Source organism: Delphinapterus leucas, chromosome 11 (assembly GCF_059928025.1).
Source record: "Delphinapterus leucas isolate spDelLeu-1000000601 "Yukka" chromosome 11, BTC_Dleu_Yukka2, whole genome shotgun sequence".
NCBI classification, from domain to species: domain Eukaryota; kingdom Metazoa; phylum Chordata; class Mammalia; order Artiodactyla; family Monodontidae; genus Delphinapterus; species Delphinapterus leucas.
Window position 1 is genome coordinate 38,770,177 of NC_143139.1, and position 24,615 is coordinate 38,794,791.

The window sequence follows — 24,615 nt, forward strand, 5'->3', positions numbered from 1 at the left end:
GAGAGAGAGTGGAGATAAATAAATGCCAAAATCCTGCACTTTCTATAGTCATCCTCATCTTTTTTCCTTCCAGTTTCTTGGGCCAAACACTGGGAGTCATCCTCGACTTCTCCAACCTTATAGCAGATCCTACTGGCTCCAACTTCAAGATACGTAACTTCTCATTACCTTCAGCGCTTCCAACCTGGTCCAAGCCACTCGCATCTGTTCCCTTAATTATTGTGAGAGTCTCCTTACCCTTGACTCTATATAGTCCATTTTTCAACACAGAAGCCAAATGAACATTTTTTTTTTTGGCCATGCCTCGCTGCTTGCAATGGTGCAGGATCTTAGTTCCCCGACCTGGGATTGAACCCGGGCCCTGGCAGTGAAAGCGCCAAGTCCTAACCACTGGACTGCCAGGGAATTCCCCGCCAAATGATCATTTTAAAACCCAAGATAGATCATGTTACTTCTCTACTCAACACTTGTCAATGGTGCTCCATTTCACTGTCTTCCTAATGGCTTACAAGGCCCTACTGTATCTGGCCTTTTGCTGCTTCTCTAACCACATTATCCTACTACTTACTCTCTCCTCCTCACTCAATTCTATACTAGCTACACTGGCCTCCTTGCTCTTTCTCAAACGTGCCGGTATCGTCTCACCTCAGAACCTTTGCACTTGTTTCCTGGAATGATCTTACCCACAAATATTCCTGTGGCTTGCTCTCTCAACCTCTTTCAGGTCTTTGCTGAACTATGATTTCGTAAGGCCTTCCTCCCTAGCCATCTTATTTCCAATTTCAACAATCCTACTGACCTACATGCACACACAAAATCCCTGTCCCTCCTTCCCTGCTTTACATTCTCCAAAGTACTTACCATCTAGCATATTATGTTTTACTTGTCTCCCCTACAACTAGAATTCTATGTAAGTTCTATGAGGGCAAGATGCTTGCTTTGTTTACTGCCATATTATCATCTGTAAACAGTATATAGTACTTGGTAGATACTATTTTCTAATGAAGGGATAAATGAAAAGCAGGGAAATGCCTGAAACTACTTTTCAGAAAAGATGGATCTAGTTTTCAATTTTAACTTGTTTTCATCACTGTGATTTTTTGGTTACCTGTTGGTTTTGAGTGTTATGTGAAATTAAGAAAAGGGGTTAAGATTCCACAATGCAAAAAAGGTAGCACAAGTAAGACATGTGACAATCCACAAATCAAATCAATTCAGCAGAAGTAGGTGCCAGAGCTAGAGATTACAATAAATACAAGTCTCTAAGGGAATCCACAGAAGTCATAGAAAGGGCTTCAAACTTTCTACAGAAAGTTGAATGACAGAGATCAAGCCAATCTTATTGGCTCTCAAAAGTGTCAGAGAGACCAGGATGATTTAGGCACTGATCGTAAGATGAAACGTAGCTCTATCCCAGTTAGTTTAACAAACCTCTGTAATTGGGGATCCAGCTGTTTGGAAGTTTACATTGATTTATACCTCATCTATTGCCAAGGATGACACAGTTGATATCTCTTTTAACAAAAGCAAATCACTATTTATGACTTTATAATAAATTTATAATATCATCCATTCTCACATCGTTCATTTACTACTTCTCTATTCTTCCATTCAAACCAGACCAAAATTCCTAAAACATCGGCAGCTTCCACAAAAGTTTCAGGAGAGGCACAGCAAACAAAAATCTTAAGTTGTCTTATTTCAGAAAATGGAAGGACGGAATGAACAGAATTCAAGACTCAAGTGATTTTTTTTCCAGTAGTGTTGAACATTCTGTTAAATTTATATTTTGTTCCTTTTAGAGTTTTTAAACTATAGCTACTCCTAACACTTTTTTATATAATTTGAGCATTATAGCATAAAAATTCTTTCCATTTAAATGGGTAATTTGCAAGATTTACCTTGTGTGTGTGGTTTTATTATGTCCCAAGGGTGAGTATTCCCTATCAGCTTTTCCAGGCACCACCAAGAAGGCTATTAATTTTTTCTTCCAAAAGCACTGCTGTCTATACCAACATTTCAGTTTTCAAAGAACCAAATATACAATTATGAATCATTGATAGTGCTTGCTAGATAAGCAGTACATGTTGCTATCATCTGTTAGAGCTATATATTTTTCTGTGTACCAGTCACCCTTCCAGGTGTCCATGCGACAATACAGAATGAGGGGTTTTCCCCCTCTGCCACATCATACTTTATATACCATCAGGTTCACTGTCATGATCAAATCTTAGTTAGCTATTTCCAATGAACTCAATTCCCATTGGATCTTGTGCAGTAAGAAAGTACATCCTATATTACCAAAACTAAAACAGAACTATTATCATATCAATCAAATGACAGTTAAAGACTAACTTGAAGGCTCAGTACACATGAACAATGATCAGATGATTGTTTTATCATTAACATTTATTGATGGGATGGATAAATACAGATTGAGAAACATACTTGACAGCAAGATATCAAACTGATAGCCAGACTATAAAATGTATACAACATCCTTTTTTAAATTTTTAAAAAAATTTTTTTAATGTTTTACAAAGAGCCCTTACTATAATGGTCACTTATATCTTACCATTCACATAACAGCAGTAGAGATCCCAGGGGTAGCATCCAGAACTGAGGTGCCCCAAGGAGGACAGAGGCAAGAACAGAATAATATGCTGAGAAAGGGCTCTTAAGAGCAATACAAAGAAAACAGACAAAAATATCACCACAAAATTGTACCTGAGTGACATAGATTGGAAAAGTGTTTTACTTTTTTTTTTTCCTTCTTTGCTCTTTGGTCTGATAAGAAAACAGTTTTAGGTGTGTGGAGTAGGGTGGGGAGGTCAGTTTCAAATCCAGAAACCTAGGTTAACACTAAGTTAGTGGGCTGCATTCTTTTCTTTGGGTGCTTAACCCAGCCAGCACTTCCATCTTATAACCAATTCCAATGTGATCAACCACTAATCAGTTAAGGCCTCAGCTTTCAACTGAAGAGTTCCTGATAACCTGATGAAGACATACTTGCTCTGGCTTCAATTAGCATGCTCTCAAGTCTTTCTCTTCTTTTCATTCACCACGAATACACACTCATAAAGGGGAAGAGTAGACACCACTTTTTAGTAAACGTTCCTTTTTTGCCCTCCCTTTTCCAATGCCAAGTTCATGCTAAAAACTTCAGAAACATTAAAATGGAATGGTCTCCCACTTAAAAAATAATTCTCACTCCAGACCACTCTATCAGGCAGGATTATAGTACCATGCTTTTTATCCCACAGAGGGATAAAAAGATAAAACGTGACAGTGTGATAAAACATGAACATTTTTTAAACCACCAGGAACAAACACTCAGTTAAAAGCTGGGTGTTAACAAGCAGCAACACAAGAAATTTGGGGAGGCATCAAAGTCATTGAAAGTTTCGTGGGACTGCAGAAGGCTTATTTCTCACCATGTGAAGGGTTGCATAGACTGCTTAAATTCTCCCAAACCCAAGAGAATAATATTTGTATTCCAACTTCAAGATGTCCTAGAATCTCTTTTCCTGGCATTAGTATCAAAATAGATCATCAACAAAGGACTAATCCTTTTAAAATTTAATCAGCTCCCAAGTTCCCACAGTCCTGTGTTTCTGCGGGGGAAACACAGATATGTTTAAAATCCAACCATACTGGGATAAGACTCCTCTAATTGCCTTTGTCCAGAAACAAGGCATAAGGGGTATGGATTTTCAATATGGGGAATTAAGTAGCAGAGGCTTAAGTAAATCCAGCACTGATGTTACCATGATTTTATTTCTATATTCTAATCCATTGCTGTTTCCAACTGGAGATTTAAATTTTTTCTATCAATATTGGTGAAGCCAATAATACAGAACTATGTAAAAGGATACATTAAAACACTAAAATCATTTAAAAAAAAAAGAGGAAGTTGAGGGTCTCAGATATGGAAACACATTGATTCAAGTGAAAAGACTAGACTAATTCCTACGTATTTTCTAAACCCAAAAAGTATAACTGATACTTCAGAAGACCAATGTAGCTTTAGATTAATGCTTCACTAGAGTTTAGCTAACAGCAACACAGGTATCTGATTAAAAGCCCTAATGACACTTCACAGGTATTTGTTTTTGCCAACATGAGATTCAAGCAAAGTTATAGGAATGAAATTTACAGAACTTGAGGCTCCAGGCCTGCTTACCACCACTTACCCTTAATAAGGTTAAAAGGAGGGGGAAAAAAGCCCTGTTTACTAGACTAACTTGGCATGTATAAATCCTGTTTCTCACCCTTTGAAGTGGTGAGGGTAAGAGAAGACACAGCATTTAGAAACCACACCATCTTCTGAAGCCTAAGCTTATGGAATCTGGACAACATGCATGCTAGCTGACAGGCACATCTGCTAACCCAAAGACAATGCAGTAAGCAGCTTCATGCAGAGCCCGTACAAAGTTTCATGACATATGCATAGATATAAAAGCGGACACTGTATGTATCTTAAAACAGTATCAGGAGGCACTAATATAAAAAAGTCTCTAAATTGACCTATATCAGCAATGATCTACTAGTGCAAAGGCCAGACTATGCAGCGTAAAGCAGCTCTTAGGCTCTAGTAAGCACTTTTTTCAAGGTCACTCCTGACAAAGTTCTAAGGAACTACAGACTGCCATGGAGAACTGCTGAGGCCAAGTGGATATGTATCTCTGTGGTGAGAGAGTGAATGTGATTAGAAAATATGTGACATTTGATGAGAAAAACTGAAAGCTGTAAAAGGCATTTTCATAAATCAGTGATCATCAATTCCACAAGATACAGATGCAAACTAAATAACCTTTTGGGAAGGTCAGAAAGGAAAGCTGACTCCGCCAAACAAAATCTAAACAAATAGCCTAAATTTAGTAAACACACCACGCATCTACCAATTACCAATTACCTAGCACAACACAGAAAATATCAAGGAGAAAGAGGAAAATGTCATCCATAAAAGTAAAGTGACATTCCAAGTCAAAAGTATTACTGGTTTATCAATCAGCACAGAGCTCACTTTACACAGCAATGGCAGGCACTCCAGACAGTTCAAATATGCAGAAGTGCAGGACACTAATTCACCTTCAGTTAAGGCTTACTGAACGAATTCCCTCCTATATTAGGCCAGTGCATCATCAATTCCAACTGTCTCAGTTTTCTCCCCAACCTGTTCCTGGCAAGCAGCAGCACATGTACAACTCCTATCTCCCTATGACTACCAATGAAAAAATTCAATTTATCCACAAAGAATATTTGGTGTGAAAGACGCTGCATTAAAATCAAGAAGACATATTTCAAATTGCATCACCTTTTCCATGGCAAAAAACACCATGAAGACTGAAAAAATATCACATTAAATAATCTGTGGCTAGGTGGCATTTTCAGCTGGACAACTTGGCTTAGAATTCTTTCTGGCCCCTTGAAAGATTTCTTTCCTCAACAAAAATGTTCACTCCTAAAATATGGGATAATTAAGCACCCATTAGAATAGGACTCCTGATCCATTTTTCTAAAGGACTCTTAGAAATCTACAGAAGAACTTCTGCCTAGAAGCTAAAACCACCAAACATGCACAATCTAAACATAACAGTATCTGAAGGCTAGGCTTGCTCAACCTCATGGCACCAGCACTGTTAAATTCATAAGCTCCAATCTCTGAAGTCATATAGGCTGCAAAAATTGAGGATGCAGCTGCCTCCCTTCAGATATACAGATAAAAATCAAGTCTTACATTCATAATATAATTTAAAATACAATGTCCTAAAAATTCCCAATCACAGTTTTCATTGTTTTCAGTATCCTTTAGCTCCATGGCTTCTCCCAGATCTATTCTCACATATGGTCTGGGCTTTCACAGGAAGGATAGCACATCCCCCTACCCTTCAGAGACCCTGAGACTGCTCTTACTTGAACACTTTCCCAAAGCCCAATATGAAAAAAAGGACATCCAATTCTGTAGGGCAGAAGCCAGCCTAGCTCTCCAGCCTTCTTCCTTAACCCCACCTTTGTTCTGTATCAAAAGGAAAAAGGGGGTAAAAAGGAAGTTTTTAAAATGGAGTCCAGAGTCAGACCATTGGCTGCACCTGCCCAAACTAGAATTTAGAAGGCTACCCTCAATTACAACATAAAGAAAGAGAAATGTCAAATACAGGCCTCTTCCTTCCTTTATGTTTTAAAGGCCACACCGTGTTCTCTCTAGTAGACTGTTAGGAAGTAAAAATGGTGAAGTACAGGGAAGGAAAGATAAAACATGATTTTTAAACACACGCACTAAAAACACACATACCCACACTTACATACACACTTAAAGGTCGAAACACTTCAAGTGGCCAGAGCCGATCTCAGAACTCACGGCCAAAATCCTATCCTCCCATCCCCACTACACACACACCCCCCACCCTCCAATCCCACCCCCCAGGACTCACTGCCGTGTATCTCATACACACAGCAAAATCCCTATCCCTTCCCCAATTATATAAAAAAACTAAACAGATAACTTACTTTCTTTAAATTATTTTTTTAAAGTCTCTTAAAAGATTTTGACATTTAAATACTTCCTCTCTTCTGATATATTAAACACCAAAAGGATCCACAACTGTTTGATAAAACAAACCCTCCATACTTCAGTCCTGGCAAGAAGAGGGAAGATATCAACTCTAATCGACCTAATTAGGAGGTGGAGAGGCCAAGAACAGAGAAAGTATTCTGAATCCTTCACAGCTTTAACACATTCTCACCTCTCAGTAAAAACTATAATAAAATAGTTAAATTTCTGAGGCAGGCGATATAATAACCAAGGCCCTCTACCACCTTCCCATGTCTCAATATAAATTTATTTCTAGTCCAACAAGGGTGACATGTTTCATAAGGGAAGTAATTTTCTTAGTCCAGAATCAGTAGTTTAAAAAAAAAAAAAAAAGATGTGTTTTTAAAGTTTTCTTCTCCTTGTCTTTTTCTTTTTTACTTGGGAAGGGGTGGAAGTGGTGGAGGAGGTTCTGATGGTAGAGGTGGTAGCCGGGGTTTGTCTGTATTGCCAGGTCTGGAGGACATTCCACCAGCCCGTGGATTCAGATATTCTCCATAAGAATGAACATATTCAAACGCAGGTGGCTGAGTGGGCTGAACACCTTGGGCATGGAGAAGGGAGTGAAGCATATTCACAGTATCTTGATAGTCTATGGTCTGGGTTGCATTGTGACCATTGGCCCCAGTGGAGCCTTTATCCAATTTCATGTGAGGAACTCGAGTTTTACAGCTGGGCTGTGAAAAAGTAAGGCCACTTGTGTCTGAGCTATGCCCAGGCAACTGGGCCATTGTAGGAAGAGGAGGGAAGGAGAAATTTATGGAAGAGGATTTAGTATTCTTGGCAGTCTTAGCTGAATGATCAAACACTGCCCCTCCAGTCTCTTCAGGGAAGGGCCTTTTACGAGAAGAACTGGAAGAGGAGAAAGAGCTAGATAAGCCATAGGGCTTGTGTGCTAAGGTGCTTGTCTGGCTACTATGTTTTGGATCACCTGGACGTTTGCTCCCAGTACTAGCTGGAAGCTGGGAGTGAGAGTGTTTGTGTGAGTGGTGATTATGATGATGGTGATGATTAGATGGGTGAGTCTTGTGCTTTTCTTTGTGCTCACGGCTCTTTGTGACACTGTCATCTACAGAATTGTGCTTGTCAGCTGCAGTGTGAACTTTGATGCGCATTTTTATCTCCTCTGGTTTTGAAGTGGCAGCTTTATCTCCACTTGTCATTGGGATTCTCATTTTGAGAGCTGTTTTGTCAGTCTTTTCCAGAAAAGGCCGCTCAGGGTTTTCTGAGCCCTCTAAGGGAATTTTCAGAAGGATGAAAGAATGGCTATCATGGTGAGACAGAAGATTCTGGGCAGCGAAGGCATACTGTGACTTCACATTGGCCTCCATGTTCTCCAGTTGCCTCTTCTGGGCAGCCAACTCTTCTGCATGCTTTGCACGGTACTCTTTCAGTGATACTTTAGCTGATGGCACACTCTTACTATTCTGCTTCTGGGAAACAAATGCATTTGAACCATCCTGTTGCAAGGAATGATCAACTCCTATAAGTGCTAAATTCTCACTAGTCCGATGACCCTGAGCAGGTTCTACCTTAAAAGGAGGGTGGGAGGACAGCCAACACTCACTCGGCAACATCTCCACATTGCTTAAGTTACTGGTTGACTCTTCAGTGGCTGGAAGGGAAGGCACTGCACTTGTGGCAGAAGAAGCTGACATACTCATTAAACCTGCAATAGTGGTATCTGAAGAGCTCTGGGAAATCATATTAAGGATTGTCTGCTCCGAAGTGTTTTCATCTGCTCCTCGGTCATCCGTTTTTGTTTTCTTGGCAGCCTGGCATGCCTAGAATGAAGCAAATAGCATCTTTTCACTTCAGGTAATTTATCAAATGGAAAAAAAACACTGAAATGAGTAGACTGTGTTTGCTGTGACATTGGGAGTTTGGGATAGCCCATAACCAGGAGGTTACTCTAACATGAGACTGATAATTATTACCATCAGGAGAGATACGATTTTTTAAACCTTCAATCAAGCATCACAAGATCTCAAAGAGGTATCTGAACTCCCATGTTTGTTGCAGCACTTTTCACAATACCTAAGGTATGAAAGCAACCCAAGTGTCCATCAATAAATGAATGTATTTTAAAAAATGTGGTCTATATATACAATGAAATACCATTTAGCCTTAAAAAAGGAGGAAGATTCTGTGAAGACAGCAGAGTAGGAAGCACCAGGAATCTGTCCCACCTAGACAACAACTGCAAAGGCAGAATCTGTCTGACATAACTATTTTGGAACTTTGCAGTCTGTTGAAGGCTTGCAGCTGCCAGGGTAAGCCCTGGACAATAAACTGAAGTTAATTTCCCTCAATTTCAGCTCTCAGCCCCAGTCAGCTGTGCAGCTGTTCCTGGAGTCACTTGCACACAGCTTGGGGGACCCTGGTTAGGCAAAAAGAGCTCTATTTTCCAAATATTGGAGATCTGTGGTCTGATAGCTGACTGCTGCTTTCAATCACAGAGGTACAAAGAGAAAGGTAGCCATTGTTGTTGCACCTCCCTCCATTGTTGTAATCCCCTCCCCCTCTGGCTGAAGTGACTTCCCTGGATATAAAGGGCCAGCCCCCTTCCTCCCCCACTTCATTTTTTGCTTTTTCTCCCTTTGGGAGCCAGATATTAGAGTAGAACATTAAAAAAAACACTGTCCCTACAGAAATGTCCAGGAAAAGGCTCAGATAAGAACTGAGAAGACATTAATTTTATACATCAAGCTGATCCTCAGCACAGAAATATCCTTCAAAATCAAGCCCCCACCCCAAATATACAAAAAAAAAAAAAAAAATCCCAGCAAACCCCAGGAAAGGGAGAGAATCTGATTTCCAGAGTTACCATGTTATTAGATTCAAATGTCCAGTCTTCAACAAAAAAATCACAAGGCACATAAAGAAACACGAAAGTATAGCCCATTCAAAGGAAGAAAAAAAATCAACAGAAATTGTCCCTGAAAAAGACCCAATGGCAGATCTACTAGGCAAAGACATTAACTGCCTTAAAGATACTCAAGGAAATGAAAATGTCAAAAAGTCAAGAAAACAACATGTGAACAAAATTAAAGTATCAAAAAAGAGATTAAAAACTTTAAAAGAAACCAGAAAGAAATCCTGGAGCTGAAAAGTACAATAACTGAAATGAAAGATGCACTGGAGGGATTCAAAGGCAGATCTGAACAGGCAGAAGAATCAGCAAACTTGAAAATAGGACAATGGAAATTATCAAGTCTGAGGAACAGAAAGAAAAAAGACTGAAGCAAGTGAACAGAGCCTAAGGGACCTATGGGACACCATCAAATAGACCAATGTATGCATTGTGGGAATTCCAGAAAATGAAAAGAAAGAGAGAGAGGCAGAGAATATGTGAAGATACAGCAGCTCAGAACTCTGCAAATCTGATGAAAAAACATGAACATAGATATCCAAGAAGCTCAGTGAATTCCAGGATGAACTCAAAGAGACTCACATCAAGACATACCATACTTAACCCTCCCAGACTTCAGAGAGTACTACAAAGCTATCAGTAATCAGTGTGGTACTGGCACAAAATCAGACATCTGGATCAATGGAACAGAACAGAGAGCCCATAAATAAACACACATGCCTACAGTCAATTAATCTTTGGCAAAGGAGGCAAGAATATACAGTCTCTTCAACAAGTGGTGTTGGGAAAGTTGGATAGCCACATGTAATTCAATGAAGTTAGAACACACCCTCACACCATACACAAAAATAAACTCAAAATGGCTTAAAGACTTAAACATAAGACATGACACCATAAAACTCCTAGATGAGAACATAAGCAAAACATCCTCTGACATAAATGTACCAAGGTTTTCTTAGGTCAGTCTCCCAAGGCAATAGAAATAAAAGCAAAAATAAACAAATGGACCTAATCAAATACAAGCTTTTGCATAGCAAAGGAAACAGTAAACAAAACGAAAAGATAACCTATGGACAAGGAGAAAATATTTGTAAATCATGTGACTGATAAGGGCTTAATTTCCAAAATATAAAAACAGCTCATACAACTCAACAACAAAAAAAACAAACCACCCAATCCAAACGTGGGAAGAAGACCTAAATACACATTTCTCCAAAGAAGATATACAGATGGCCAACAGGTACATGAAAAGATGCTCAACATCACTACTTATCAAAGAAATGCAAATAAAACTACAAAGAGGTACCACCTCATACCAGTCAGAATGGCCATCATTAAAAAGTCTACAAATAACAAATGCTAGAAAGGGTATGGAGAAAAGGGAACCCTCCTATACTGTTGGTGGGAATGTAAGATGGTGCAGCCACTATGGAAAGCAGTATGGAGGTTCCTCAAAAAGCTAAAAATAGAGTTGCCATATCATCCAGCAATCCCACTCCTGGGCATACATCCGGACAAAACTATAGTTCAAAAAGATACATGCACCCCAATGTTCATAGCAGCACTATGCACAACAGCCAAAATGTGGAAACAACCTAAATGTCCATTGACAGATGAATGGATAAGACGATGTGGTACATATATACAATGGAATACTACTCAGCCATTAAAAAAGAACAAAATAATGTCATTTGCAGCAACATGGATGGACCTAGAGATTATCATACTAAGTGAAGTTAAAGTCAGACAAAGACAAATATCATATGGTATCATTTATATGTGGAATCTAAAATATGACACAAATGAACTTATCTACGAAACAGAAACAGACTCACAGACATAAAGAACAGACTTAGGGTTGCCAAGGGGGAGGGGGATGAGGGAGGGATGGAGTGGGAGTTTGGGGTTAGCAGATGTAAACTATTATATATAGAATTGATAAACAACAAGGTTCTACTATATAGCACAAGGAACTATATTCAATATCCTCTGATAAACTATAATGTAAAAGAATATGAAAAAGAATGTATATATATGTATAAATGAACCACTTTGATGTACAGCAGAAATTAACACAACATTGTAAATCAACTACACTTCTATTTTTTTTTCTTTTTTTTGCCACACCACACAGCTTGCAGGATCTGTTCCCCGACCAGGGATTGAACCCAGGCCGTGGCAGTGAAAGTGCCAAATCCTAACCACTAGACCACCAGGTAACTCCCCAACTATACTTCAATTAAAAAAAAAAACAAACAGATGAATGGGTAAAGAAGATGTGGTATATATACGATGGAATACAACTCAGTCATAAAAAAGAAGGAAATTTTGCCATTTGCAACAACATAGATGAACTTGGAGGGTATTAGGCTAAAATACTGTATGTTACCACTTATATGTGGAATTTAAAAAATAAAATTAATGAATATAACAAAATAGATACAGACTCACAGATATAGGCAACAAACTAGTGGTTACCAGCGGGGAGAGGGAAGGGGGAAGGGGCAAGATAAGGGTAGGGGATTAAGAGGTGCAAACTACTATGTATAAAATAAATAAGCTACGAGGATATATAGTACAACACAGGGAATATAGCCAATACTTTATAATAAGTATAAATGGAATATAACCTTTAAAAATTGTGAATCGTTTTGTTATACACCTGAAATTTATATAATATTGTACATCAACTATACCTCAATTCTTAAAATCATGGTATTAAAAAAAAAAAAAGACATATCATACTCAAACTTTCAAAAGCCAAAGACAGAATTTTGAAAGCAGCAAGAAGCAAACTGTCACATACAAGGGATCCTCAATAAGATCATGAGATTTCTCAACAGAAACTTTGGAGGCCAGATAGTGAGCTGATAGATCCCAAGTACTAAAAGAAAAAAACTGTCGGCCAAGCATCCTATATCCAGTAAGAATGTCCTTCAAAAAAGTGAAGGAGAAATTAATTATCTCCAGGTAAACAATAGCTGAGGGGGGCTTCCCTGGTGGCGCAGTGGTTGAGAGTCGCCTGCTGATGCAGGGGACACGGGTTCGTGCCCCGGTCCGGGAGGATCCCACATGCCACAGAGCAGTTGGGCCCGTGAGCCATGGCCGCTGAGCCTGCGCGTCTGGAGCCCGTGCTCTGCAACAGGAGAGGCCACAACAGTGAGAGGCCTGTGTACCGCAAAAAAAAAAAAAAAAAAAAGCTGAGGGGATTCGTGACCACTAGACCAGCCATACAAGAAAGGCTCAAGGGAGTCCTCCAAGACAGTAACTTCAAGCCATATGGAGAAATAAAGACCTCAATAAAAGTAAATACATGGGCAATTATAAAAGCTGGTATTGTAACAACGGTTTGTAATTGCACATTTTGCTTTCTACATGATTTAGGAGACTAACACATTCTCAGGGGAAAAAAAAATTAGTGTAAAACCTAGTATTACTATAACTTTGTCTTATAATTCCAAATCTTATTTTTTATATAGTATAAGAGCCTAATGCATCTAAAAGAATTATTAGTTTTCGGGGGGCACACAATTACTTAATTTTGTAACATCAACAACCAAAAGGGATAAGGATGCAGCTGTAAAGGAGACAAATTTTGTATGTTAATACAAAAAATGAATGAAAAAGGAATCTAAAATTTTTCACTATGAAAAATCAACTAAGCACAAAAGACAGTATAATATAGGAAATGAGGGACAAAAAAGCCGTAAGGCATACAGTAAGCATGCCTTGGAGATACTGTGGGTTCCGTTCCAGACCATCTCAATAAAGCAAATATCACAATAAAGTGAGCCACACAAATGTTTTGGTTTCCCAGTGCATATAAAAATTGTGTTTAGGGCTTCCCTGGTGGCGCAGTGGTTGAGAGTCTGCCTGCCGATGCAGGGGATGCGGGTTTGTGACCCGGTCCGGGAAGATCCCACATGCCGCAGAGCGGCTGGGCCCATGAGCCACGGCCGCTAAGCCTGCGCGTCCGGAGCCTGTGCTCCGCAACGGGAGAGGCCACAGCAGTGAGAGGCCCACGTACCGCAAAAAAAAAAAACTGTGTTTACACTACAGTCTATTAAATGTGCAATAGCATTATGTCTAAAGAAAAATGGACATAACTTAATTTAAAATACCTTATTGCTAAAAAATGCTAACCATCATTTGAGCCTTCAGTGAGCTGTATTAGTAATACTAAAGATTACTGATCACATATCACCATAACAGATACAATGATAATGAAAAAGTTCAGCATACTGCCATAATTACCAATGTGTAACAGAGACACGAAGTAAGCAAATACTGTTGGGAAAATGGCGTCAACAGACTTGCTTGACGCAGGGCTGCCACAAACCTTCAATATAAAAAATGCAATATCTGCAAAGTTCAATAAAACAAGGTGTGCCTGTCTAAAAATCAAATAGCATTAAGTGACAGAAGTAAATCTCTCCTTATATGTAATTACTTTAAGTGTAAATGGATTAAACTCTTAAGGAAGAGACAGAGATTTGTAGAATGGATAAAAACATATGATCCAACTATATGCTATCTACAAGAGGCTGAGATCCAAAGACCCAAATGGGCTGAAAGTGAAAGGATGGAAAAAGGTATACAATGCAAACAGTAACCAAAAGAGAGCATGCATGGCTATACTAATAGCAGACAAAATAGACTTGAATAAAAAAGATTTCAAGAGACAAAAAAGAGCATTATATATTTTAAAAGGCTAGCTACAGAAATTAGACATAGCAATTATAAACATTTACACACCTAATGACAGGCCACCAAAATATATGAGGCCAAAACCTAACAGAATTAAAGAGAAATAGACAGCTTTACAGTAATAGTTGGAGACTTCAATACCCCACTCACAATAATAGATCAAGCAGAAGATAAGGAAGTAGGACTTAATAAACTAACTAGATCTATAGACATACACAGAACACTCTCCCCAAAAACATTAGCACATACATTCTTCAAGTGCATATGGGACATTATCCAGAACAGACCATATGTTAGGCTGCAAACTTAGTCAATAGATTTTAAAAGATACATATCACACCATGTATTTTTTCTGACCACAACAAGATAAAGTTAGAAATCAGTATCAGAAAGAAAATCGGGGAAAAAAAAAATCACAAAATTGTAGAAATTAAACCAATGGATCAAAGAAATCAAAAGGGAAATTAGAAAATACTTAGAGACCAAGAAAAACAAAACACAACATATCAAACGTAAGGTATGCAGCAAAAGTGGTGCTAAGGGAGAAATTTATAGCTATGAACACTACATTAAAAAAACCAGGGACTTCCCTGGCGGTCCAATGGTTAAGACTCTGCACTCCCAATGCAGGAGCTATGAGTTCAGTCCCTGGTTGAGGAACTAAGATCCAGTATGCCACACAGAGTAGCCAAAAAAAATAAAAATTTTAAAAGTAAAACGTACTTAATAAAAAAACAAGAAACTGGGAATTCCCTAGCAGCCCAGTGGTTAGGACTCCGTGAGCTCACTGCCTGGGGGGCCTGGGTTCAATCCCTGGTCGGGGAACTAAAAATCCCACAAGCTGGGCAGTGTGGCCAAAAAAAAAAAAAAAAACAACCAAGAAACATCTCAAAATAACAAACTAACTTTATAACTTAAGGAACTAGAAAAAGAACTGAACACAAAGCTAGCAGAAGGAAAGATATAATAAAGATTAGAGCAGAGATAAAATAGAGAAAAACAAAAACAAAAATTGGTTCCTTGAGAACATCAACAAAATTGACAAATCTTTAGCTAGACAGACTAAGAAAAAAAGAGGGAAGACTCAAGCTACTAAAATCAGAAATAAAAGTGGAGACATTGCTACTATTCTAACAGAACAAACTGTATATCAACAAATTGAATAACCCAGACAAAAGGGACAAATTCCTAGAAACACAAAACCTATCAAGACTAAATCATGAAGAAACAGAAAATCTGAATAGACTTACAGCTAGTAATAAAATTGAATCAGGACTTCCCTGGTGGCCCAGTGGTTAAGAATCCGCCTGCCAATGCAGGGGACACAGGTTCGAGCCCTGGTCCGGGAAGATCCCACATGCTGCGGAGCAACTAAGCCCACGTGCCACAACTACTGAGCCTGCACTCTAGAACCCGCGAGCCACAACTACTGAGCCCACACGCGCCTAGAGCCCGTGCTCCGCAACAAGAGAAGCCACTGCAATGAGAAGCCTGCCCACTGCAACAAAGAGTAGCCCCCGCTCCCCGCAACTAGAGAAAGCCTGTGTGCAGCAATGAAGACCCAACACAGCCCTAAATAAATAAATTTTTAAAAATAAATAAATAAAATTAAATCAGTAATCAAAAATCTCCAAAGGAAAAAAAGACTTACTGGTTAATCCTATCAATCATTTAACAAAGTAATGCCACTCCTTTTCAAACTTTCCAAAAATTTGAAGAGGAGGGAACACTTCTCAACTCATTCTATGAGGCAAGCATTACCCTGATACCAAAGCTAGAAGAAAACACTACAAGAAAGGAAAACTACAGGCCAATATCCCTTATAACCACAGATGCAAAAATCATCAACAAAATACTAGCAAGATGGGCTTCCCTGGTGGCGCAGTGGTTGAGAGTCCGCCTGCTGATGCAGGGGATACGGGTTCATGCCCCGGTCCAGGAAGATCCCACATGCCGTGGAGTGGCTGGGCCTGTGAGCCATGGCTGCTGAGCCTGTGTGTCCGGAGCCTGTGCCCCGCAACGGCAGAGGCCACAACAGTGAGAGGCCCACGTACCGCAAAAAAACAAAAACAACAACAACAAAAAAAAAACAAACAAAAATACTAGCAAGATGAATTTGGTGGCATTTAAAAAAAATTACATATCATGCATGACCAAGTGGAATTTATTCCTGGAATATAAGGAGGGTTCAACATATGGAAATCAACTGATGTAATATGTCACACAAACAGAATGAAGGAAATAAATCACATGATCATCTCAATTTGTGCAGAGAAAGCATTTGACAAAATTCAACACACTTTCATGATAAAAACACTCAACAAACTAGGAACATAAAGAGGAAACTACCTCAACATAATAAAAGTCACATATAAAAAACCCACAGTGAACATCATATTCAATGGTGAAAGACTGAAAGTTTTCTTTAAGATCAGGAATAAGGAAAAGATGTTCACTTTCACCACTTCCATTCAACACTGTACTGGAAGTTCTAGCCACAGCAATCAGGCAAGAAAAAGAAACAGCATCAAATTGGAAAAGAAGAAGTAAAATTATCTCTGTTTGCAGATGACATGAACTTATATGTAGAAAACTCTGAAGACTCAACCAAAAAGAATTTATTTTTTCTGATTTTATTAGAATTAATAAATGAATTGTGCAAAGTAACAGGATACAAAGTCAACAAATAAAATTCAGTTACATTTCTCTACATGAATAAACAATCTAAAAAGGAAATTATGAAAACAATTCCATTTACAACAGCACCAAAAAGAATAAAATACTTGGGAATTAACCAAGGAAGTAAAAAACTTGTACAATGAAAACTGCAAAACACTGCTGAAAAAAATTAAAACGTAACTGGAAACTCACCTATGTTCTGGATCCAAACATTAATTCAAACATTAATATTGTTAAAATGTGGGGGGACTTCCCTGGTGGTCCAGTGGTTAAGACTCCGCACTCCCAATGCAGGGGGCCCGGGTTCGATCCCTGGTCAGGGAACTAGATCCCGCATACATGCCACAACTAAGAGTCTGCATGCTGCAACTAAGAGTCCACATGCTGCAACTAAGAAGCCTACATGCCGCAACAAAGATCCCGTGTGCTGCAACTAAGACCCTGCACAGCCAAAATAAATTAAAAAAAAGAAAAAATCCTAGAATTCATATGGAATCTCAAAGGACCCTGAATAGTCAAAACAATCTTGAAAATGAAGAACAAAACCGAAAGACTCACACTTCCTGATTCCAAAACTTACCACAAAGCCACAGTAATCAAAACAGTGGGGTACTGACATACAGACATATAGATGAATGGAACAGAATAGAAAGCCCAGAAATAAACCTTCACATACATGGCCAAATGATTTTTGACAAGGGTGCCAAGACCATTCAATGGGGAAAGGACAGTCTTCTCAACAAATGGTGCTAATTCCACTATACATAAATAAGACTTTGAAAAATATCTGAAATACAACTTTAGACTGCAATCTATATAAAAACAAAATTCTAAAATCCATTTAAAAGCAGGTAATGTCAAAGACAAAATTATAATACCAGTTCTAATCTCCTAACTCTGAATCTTTCCTATACCAGAAGCCAACATTCTGTGACTCAGAAAAGCCAAATTTTTCCCCTTAACACTCTCCACACAAAAAAATAACCAATGTTGCTGACCAAATGACTAAATCACAAGAGTTGCAAAACACCAAATAAATCTCACTGTCGCCTACAGCAATGGATTTCTGGGCCAGAAGCCAAGCCATGAAGTTGAAATTATGACTATTGCATAACTACAAAAAGGGAAATTCCAAACCGAGGGTACATATCCATATCTGGTATTTTCACTGGTGTGGTCAAAAGAAGAAAATGGTTTGTTCCACAAACTGACAGCAATAATTCTTACCCTCCAATTCCGAATTCGTTTGAGCCTGTTGGGGGTTTTCTCCAGAATCTGTAGAAATTCATGTGTCAGTTCTACAAATGAAATTAGAACATTTAAGAAAAACTCAGAGAGGCAGAAGTAAAGAAATAAGAATAACCTCAACTAACTATATTCATCTGAAATCAAGTCACCTTTGGCCAGATATGTGACAGATCAAGAGCAAGTGCTATTCAAGGTCCCTTACTCTAAAACTTACCATCTAAAAGTTCCAAGGTCACAGTGGCGTCAACATACTCCCACCAGTGCTTCCCATCAGTTGAGACTGGGATCTCCCAGTTGGACCACTTGCAAGCCAGATGAATGCAGACACAGGCCACCACAGGAGGTGTGTACTGCAGGCTAAATGTGGTCAAATGCAGGCTGACATCAGAGGGAAGGAAACAAGAGAGTGTCGTGAGCTCTCAATTCTGAACCCAAAGTTAAAACTCTCCATTACTTTAAAAAAAAAGTTAAAAAAAAAAAAGAGTTAAAAAAATAAAAAACCCACTGGAGAGCAAGAAGGGCAAGAAATATCCAGTGCTCTGACCCAGCACCCAACATGATTTTTTCCATTAACCCACCGGCTCAGGTAACAACTTTTCTAATTTTTCTGACTACACATCATTTAATCCACACACTAATGAAGGACTGGAAAAAATAAAAACAAAAATAAAAGACTGAGCATTCAGTTTTTTAAAATAAGGATTAATTATCCTGAGAATAAGCTCAGAACTCAAGGAAAATTATAAGATTTTTGATATGTATAATCCCTAAATCAAATACCTAAGGAAATATTCTAAAAATTATCTTGTCTCATGCCAATCATAGGTCTGGTCTCTTTAAAATAATGAATAGACAATCATTCTCTCAAGTGTCAATATACCTGACAGTTTACTTTTAAAATTTCTCCCACCAGGCTATAAAAATGAACTTCTTAGCCCTGACAGTCATTAGGAGTATCTTTGGTTTCCATGGACAACCAGTAGACTGGAGATGAGAATAAGCAAGTCATTTGGTAATACAAGTTATGTATTAATTTTTTTCTTTAAAAAAGGAAGGAGAAAGAAAAAGTATCGTAACTCTTTACACATATACATGCCCATTTATCTGGGCGTGGGTGAAGAAAAAAAGAGTCTTAAAATATAGTAACAGCAGAATCCTCCAAATTAGATTTTAGTCACTGTCAATGAACCCCAAGTTTAAACAAACTTTCAGAATTATGCTCTTGGATATGTTAAAGCAAAGTAACAAATGCAGAATTAAGTAGGCTATCAAACGATCAGCAATAAATAAATATATCACTTTAACAAATTAAAAGAGCAGCATGGAAATTTTAAGGTACACATGAAAACTGCAGAAAAATCAACCTTTACCATAGAATTGTCTATAACACATTGAATCAGAGATCCTTGCCTAGGTCTTTGGCTTCTAGTTTACTAAGTGCAAGACCTGTCATCTTTCCATATACCCATCAAAAAGTGACAATTCTAATGCAAGTAAAGTACTATCCCAAAAACAGAAGAGAAAAATATTAAAATATAAACCTGTTGGTTGCCATGAAGTAAGAAGTCTGTGCTAAGTCCTTGCTTGCTAAAAAAAAGAAAGTGGGGAGGGGGAGAAGGTTATTAGTTCCATTCATTCTAAACAATTATTTAGTAAGCATGTAATATTTGCAAGGCAGAGAATATAGTGGTAAATGAGGCAGGCATGGTCCCTGACCACCTGATGTTTACATTCTACTGTCAAAGAAAACAGTTTGAGTGATTTTTAATTATAATATTAATAATTAGGCTGCTTCCCAACTTAGGGACCTAAGCTTTATTCTGCACACCAGGTATAAGGGGTACATGTTTAAAATGCAATTCCTGGGCATCCTCCCTAGAGTTTGACTCAACACATTTGGAGAAGAATGTAACAAACATTTTTACTTGTTAGTAACTCAGAGATCCTGATACAAGGGTTCACTGAGAAATTCTAAGCTAGGGGATGAACTAATTTGGAGGCAAGATCAGAATCCAGAAGACCTTGCTATATCTGGAAAAAATTAGCAAATAACATAAATTATTCATATATATTACAATTTTAAAAATTCCTCCTTCAGGCTTCCCTGGTGGCGCAGTGGTTAAGAATCGCCTGCCGATGCAGGGGACACGGATTCGAGCCCTGGTCTGGGAAGTTCCCACATGCCGCGGAGCAACTAAGCCCACGCGCCACAGCTACTGAGCCTGCGGTCCAGAGCCCGCGAGCCACAATTCCTGAAGCCCGGCCACCTAGAGCCCGTGCTCTGCAACAAGAGAAGCTACCACAATGAGAAGCCCACACACTGCAACGAAGAGTAGCCCTCGCTCACCGCAACTAGAGAAAGCCCGCACACAGCAACAAAGACCCAATGCAGCCAAAAAAATAAAATAAATAAATAAACAAACATAAAAATTCCTCCTTCAAAAAAAAAAATGCTCTGGGTAACAAAGCAAATTTTAACCTTCCTTAGATTAAATATTAGCATTTATCCATCTGTTAGTGTAAACCTTTTAATGCTTTCAAAATATAAGAACTCAGGGAAAACTGAGTTTTCAGATGAAACACACAAATAAGGCCAATTGTCAATCAGTTAAGTCTACAAAACGAAAAATGGCATTTAAACACACAGTGGTGTCTAGATAGCCTTGATACTACTATTTAAATATATTTAAATATATAAGAACTAGGTTTTGTGCAATTACAGCTACTAAAGTTAAATCGGAATAAAAACCAAGTCCTGGGCTTCCCTGGTGGCGCAGTGGTTGAGAGTCCGCCTGCCGATGCAGGGGACACGGGTTCGTGCCCCGGTCCGGGAAGATCCCACGTGCCGTGGACCGGCTGGGCCTGTGAGCCATGGCCGCTGAGCCTGCGCGTCCAGAGCCTGTGCTCCACAACGGGAGAGGCCACAATAGTGAGAGGCCCGCGTACCACAAAATAAACAAACAAACAAACAAAAAAAACAAGTCCTGCCAGGGAATTAACAAAGATGAAAATAAGTTCAAATAAATTCTAGATGACCCTCTGGGTGGCCTTAAGAGTGCCTAGGACAATCAACCCTAGAATCAAATTAACCCCCAAGACATCCTTAAAATTGCTGTTAGATACTTATGATTTGGTGACTTTTCAAAATCTGCCCCCAGCTTTGACAAACATCCATAAGAAACTAACTCTCTTTATCTGGAGATCACCTAAAAACATTATAAGAACCCAACAGAAAAACTCCAACCACTCATTTTGATTTAAGCCAGGTAGGTTTTTTAATTTAAATTTTGGCCAAAGCAGCTGTGTTCTGTATTTGTCCAGAGCAAATCTTAGCCTCTAAATGGTAAAACAATTTAAGACAGCATCTCAAGTTGGGATTCCTTACCTCGAACAAGTTGAGTGCACTTTACCACATGTGTATGTGGGTGATCAATTGTTAGTTCAAAGCCTAAAAAAAAAAAGGTAACTGGTTAAAAAGCTAAAGATACTCAAAATATTTTATATTTCTTTTATCTGAGTCATCATTGAAGGCCTCCCTCATTTTCTGGTCCCAAACCTGCCTGTTTAGAGGCTAAGAGAGTCAAAGTATGGAGCACACTCTTCTTTAAGATTATCTTCAAAGGTGCTAATGTTTTGAGCTAGAAGGCACCACTCAGATAATAAAGCTAATGCAGTCTCAAGATCCCTGAGCTACCAAAAACTTCTAAACACAAAACATTTTCTTAGGGACAATAGAATATAATACATGGTTGGAAGAAGCAATTACTCATGTAATAATTATCTTCGAAAGCTTAACCTTGAGAAAACATTTTGAAACCTATTCCTCTCTTACCTCAGTTTTGTCTCTTTTCATCATCTCAATTACTGTAAGTACTGATCATTTTATCTAACTCTAAATGATCTTTACCAAAATTACTTAAGGAAGATCGGTATGTCTACAAAAATTTTCAATGAAGTTTCTCTTTTTGAGTACATAAATTAAAATTTTCAATGAAATTTCTCTTTTTGAGTATGCAAATAAAATTTTCCAGTACAAGGAAATTCTAGGGAATTCCCTGGTGGTCCAGTGGTTAGGACTTCGCACTTTCACTACAGAGGGCCTGGGTTCAATCCCTGGTCGGGGAACTAAAATCCCACAAGTTGTGTGCCGCAGCCAAAAAATTTAAAAAATAAAAATAAAGTCTGAGACAAACTGATTAAAAAAAAAAAAAAAAAGAAAAAAAATTCTATTGAGAAATTTACTTGATGCAAATTATTCTAAAAGTATAATTGATTCTTGCTAATTAGATCTTACTGGTTTCCACATTAAAATATTAATAAAAATTTACTCCACCAGAAAAATATCATTGTCCCCTAAAATATGGTTACCTTGAAGAAAACTAATTTAAAGTAAAAATTCGCAGAAACTGACTTCAGAGACAAACTTTGAAGAATTCACTGTATGTTTTGTACATGCAAAAATACAGCCCTACCAGTAACTTTCCAACATAACTCATGAAATACTCCCCTACCTAAAGAGAAAAATGATAGCCCAAAAGAACTAGAAAATCTTTATTTTCCGTATTTGCTAAGCTTTTAAAGGCAGTCTCTTTGATGAAAATAATAGATAATAGCAGAACATCATCAGATCTTTAGCCCATCAACTGCTATAGCTTGAATTCCTCCACCTCCACTCCACTGTTCTGAACACTGATTATCAATTTTAAAAACAAATGCTGTTATCTAAATATAATGACAAGCAGACTATAAAAATCCATGGAAGGAAAAAAAGTTGTTTAGATAGTTTCTGCCATTATTTATCAGAAAGTTAAAAACTGCCAAATCTTAACAAGCAAATCATGAATCCTAGAATATAAAACAAACAAACAAAAAACCCCTGCTAACTGCTACTTCAAAGGTCAGCCGTGCCTGCATTCTCTCTGTGGTATAGGCCAGGGTTAAATGACCTCTAAAATGTGCAAAAACCTTCCCAAGAAATTCTCTTCCTATTTCCTATTTTGCAAATATTAAAATCATTACATTATGTACATATTTCTTTAATGTTTTAAAGGAAAATAAACTTACCTAAAGTCTGCAGAATTATGCTTTCTAATATCACCAGATCTTGAACTTGTTGCAGGTAAGCCTGCAGGTAAGAAGACAAATTATTCCCCAAAAAGATACAATATATAATATATAAAGTGTAGGCAAATTCTAACAACCTCCAAGGGAAATCAAAGCCTCAAAAGGCAAGGGTGGGGTTATGAGGGAGAGTAGGAACTGAAATTAACCCTTATTCCTAACAGATTCTCCTTAAAAAAAAAAAAAAAAGTGGTATAGTGAGAGATGTCACTTTATTTATAAATGGCTACAGAAAAAGCACCAGAGATCTAGTTCATTTTCAGACTGACATTTTAGGTTCTAAAGTTCATATGATGTAGACAGAATCCTACAGGCAATAGGCAATCTCAAACATTTGACTCCTGTTAAAACTTCCTTTTGGAGTAATGCTAGATTTTTAAAATTCATAAATGGGTTCAAAGGAAAAGGGAACAAACAAAAAATTCTTTCAGATTTGTACTGGCCATTACTGTAGCCACTATTCACACATGGCTATCGAGCACTTGAAATGTGTTATGAGTGTAGAATACACACTGAATTGTGAAGACTTAGTTAAGAAATAATAATGTAAACCACTTCATTAATAATGGTTTAAAATTGATTATATGCTGAAATGACTATATTTTGGGGTTAAAGAAAATAATATATAAAATATAACATATTAAAATTAATCTTAATTTTTTTAAGTAAAGATTTTTATATAAAGTTTAATGAAAAGTTTAAAATATTTAATTACGTATGTGACTTCCCCTATATTTCTATTGGACAGCACTGGTCTAGAACTCTAGGAGAATGAGATTTGAGCCAGGAGTTAAGAGACTTATGTTGCTGCTAACTTTCCACTGAACTTTATGATCTTGAATAAGTCCAGTAAGGACTTAAACTATGCTAGTTCCCCTTTCCATATAGTGAAGAAAGTATATTCTCCTAGTCACCTGATAAGAGAGGCTCAGGTGAGAAGTCATGTAAATATACTTGAAAGAAAAAAAAATAAAGTAGGGATTTTATTTTTTGTTTTATTTTGTTAAAATAAAATTTTATTTGGTCAATTCTATAGACCAGTGGCAGTTAGTAGTCTCTAACGTAAATAAAAGTCCAGACCAACAGCTCTTCAACAAAACTACTGGTGCAGCCCAAAGAGAAAACAAAGTAAGTCAAGACACTACTATGCAAAATACTTAATTTACATAATAAGGGGCTATTATCAAAACAAACCGTCCCCACAACCACTTTGCCCAATATGATCAGAAGAACACACAATTCCACTTAATTTGATAATGGATGACTCATGCACCCACTGTAACAGACAAATAATCTAGTAACAGAAATCCATAATTTTTCTCCAAACTCATCATTCCCCAATCACTGATTTCTAAAGCCAGGAGAGTTCCCCTTCTTTAGAAGGTCAAGGAAGGAT

General features: G+C 37.9%; 1 protein-coding gene across 3 annotated transcripts in view; it reads right to left on the minus strand.

Annotated features, from left to right (window-relative positions):
• Positions 1–6,823: 6,823 nt before the first annotated feature.
• CCNT1 (cyclin T1) overlaps positions 6,824–24,615 on the minus strand; it is a 29,127-nt gene continuing 11,335 nt past the window's right edge. For all 3 annotated transcript variants that reach the window (XM_089920639.1, XM_022572278.3, XM_089920636.1), the window contains 6 exons: positions 23,163–23,223; positions 21,484–21,546; positions 19,640–19,685; positions 18,313–18,476; positions 18,078–18,148; positions 6,824–8,376 (listed from right to left, as the gene is read on the minus strand). In XM_089920639.1, the coding sequence (XP_089776765.1) occupies positions 6,970–8,376; positions 18,078–18,148; positions 18,313–18,476; positions 19,640–19,685; positions 21,484–21,546; positions 23,163–23,223 (1,812 nt within the window). In that variant the 3' untranslated portion in view covers positions 6,824–6,969. The remainder of the gene's footprint in view (positions 8,377–18,077; positions 18,149–18,312; positions 18,477–19,639; positions 19,686–21,483; positions 21,547–23,162; positions 23,224–24,615) is intronic.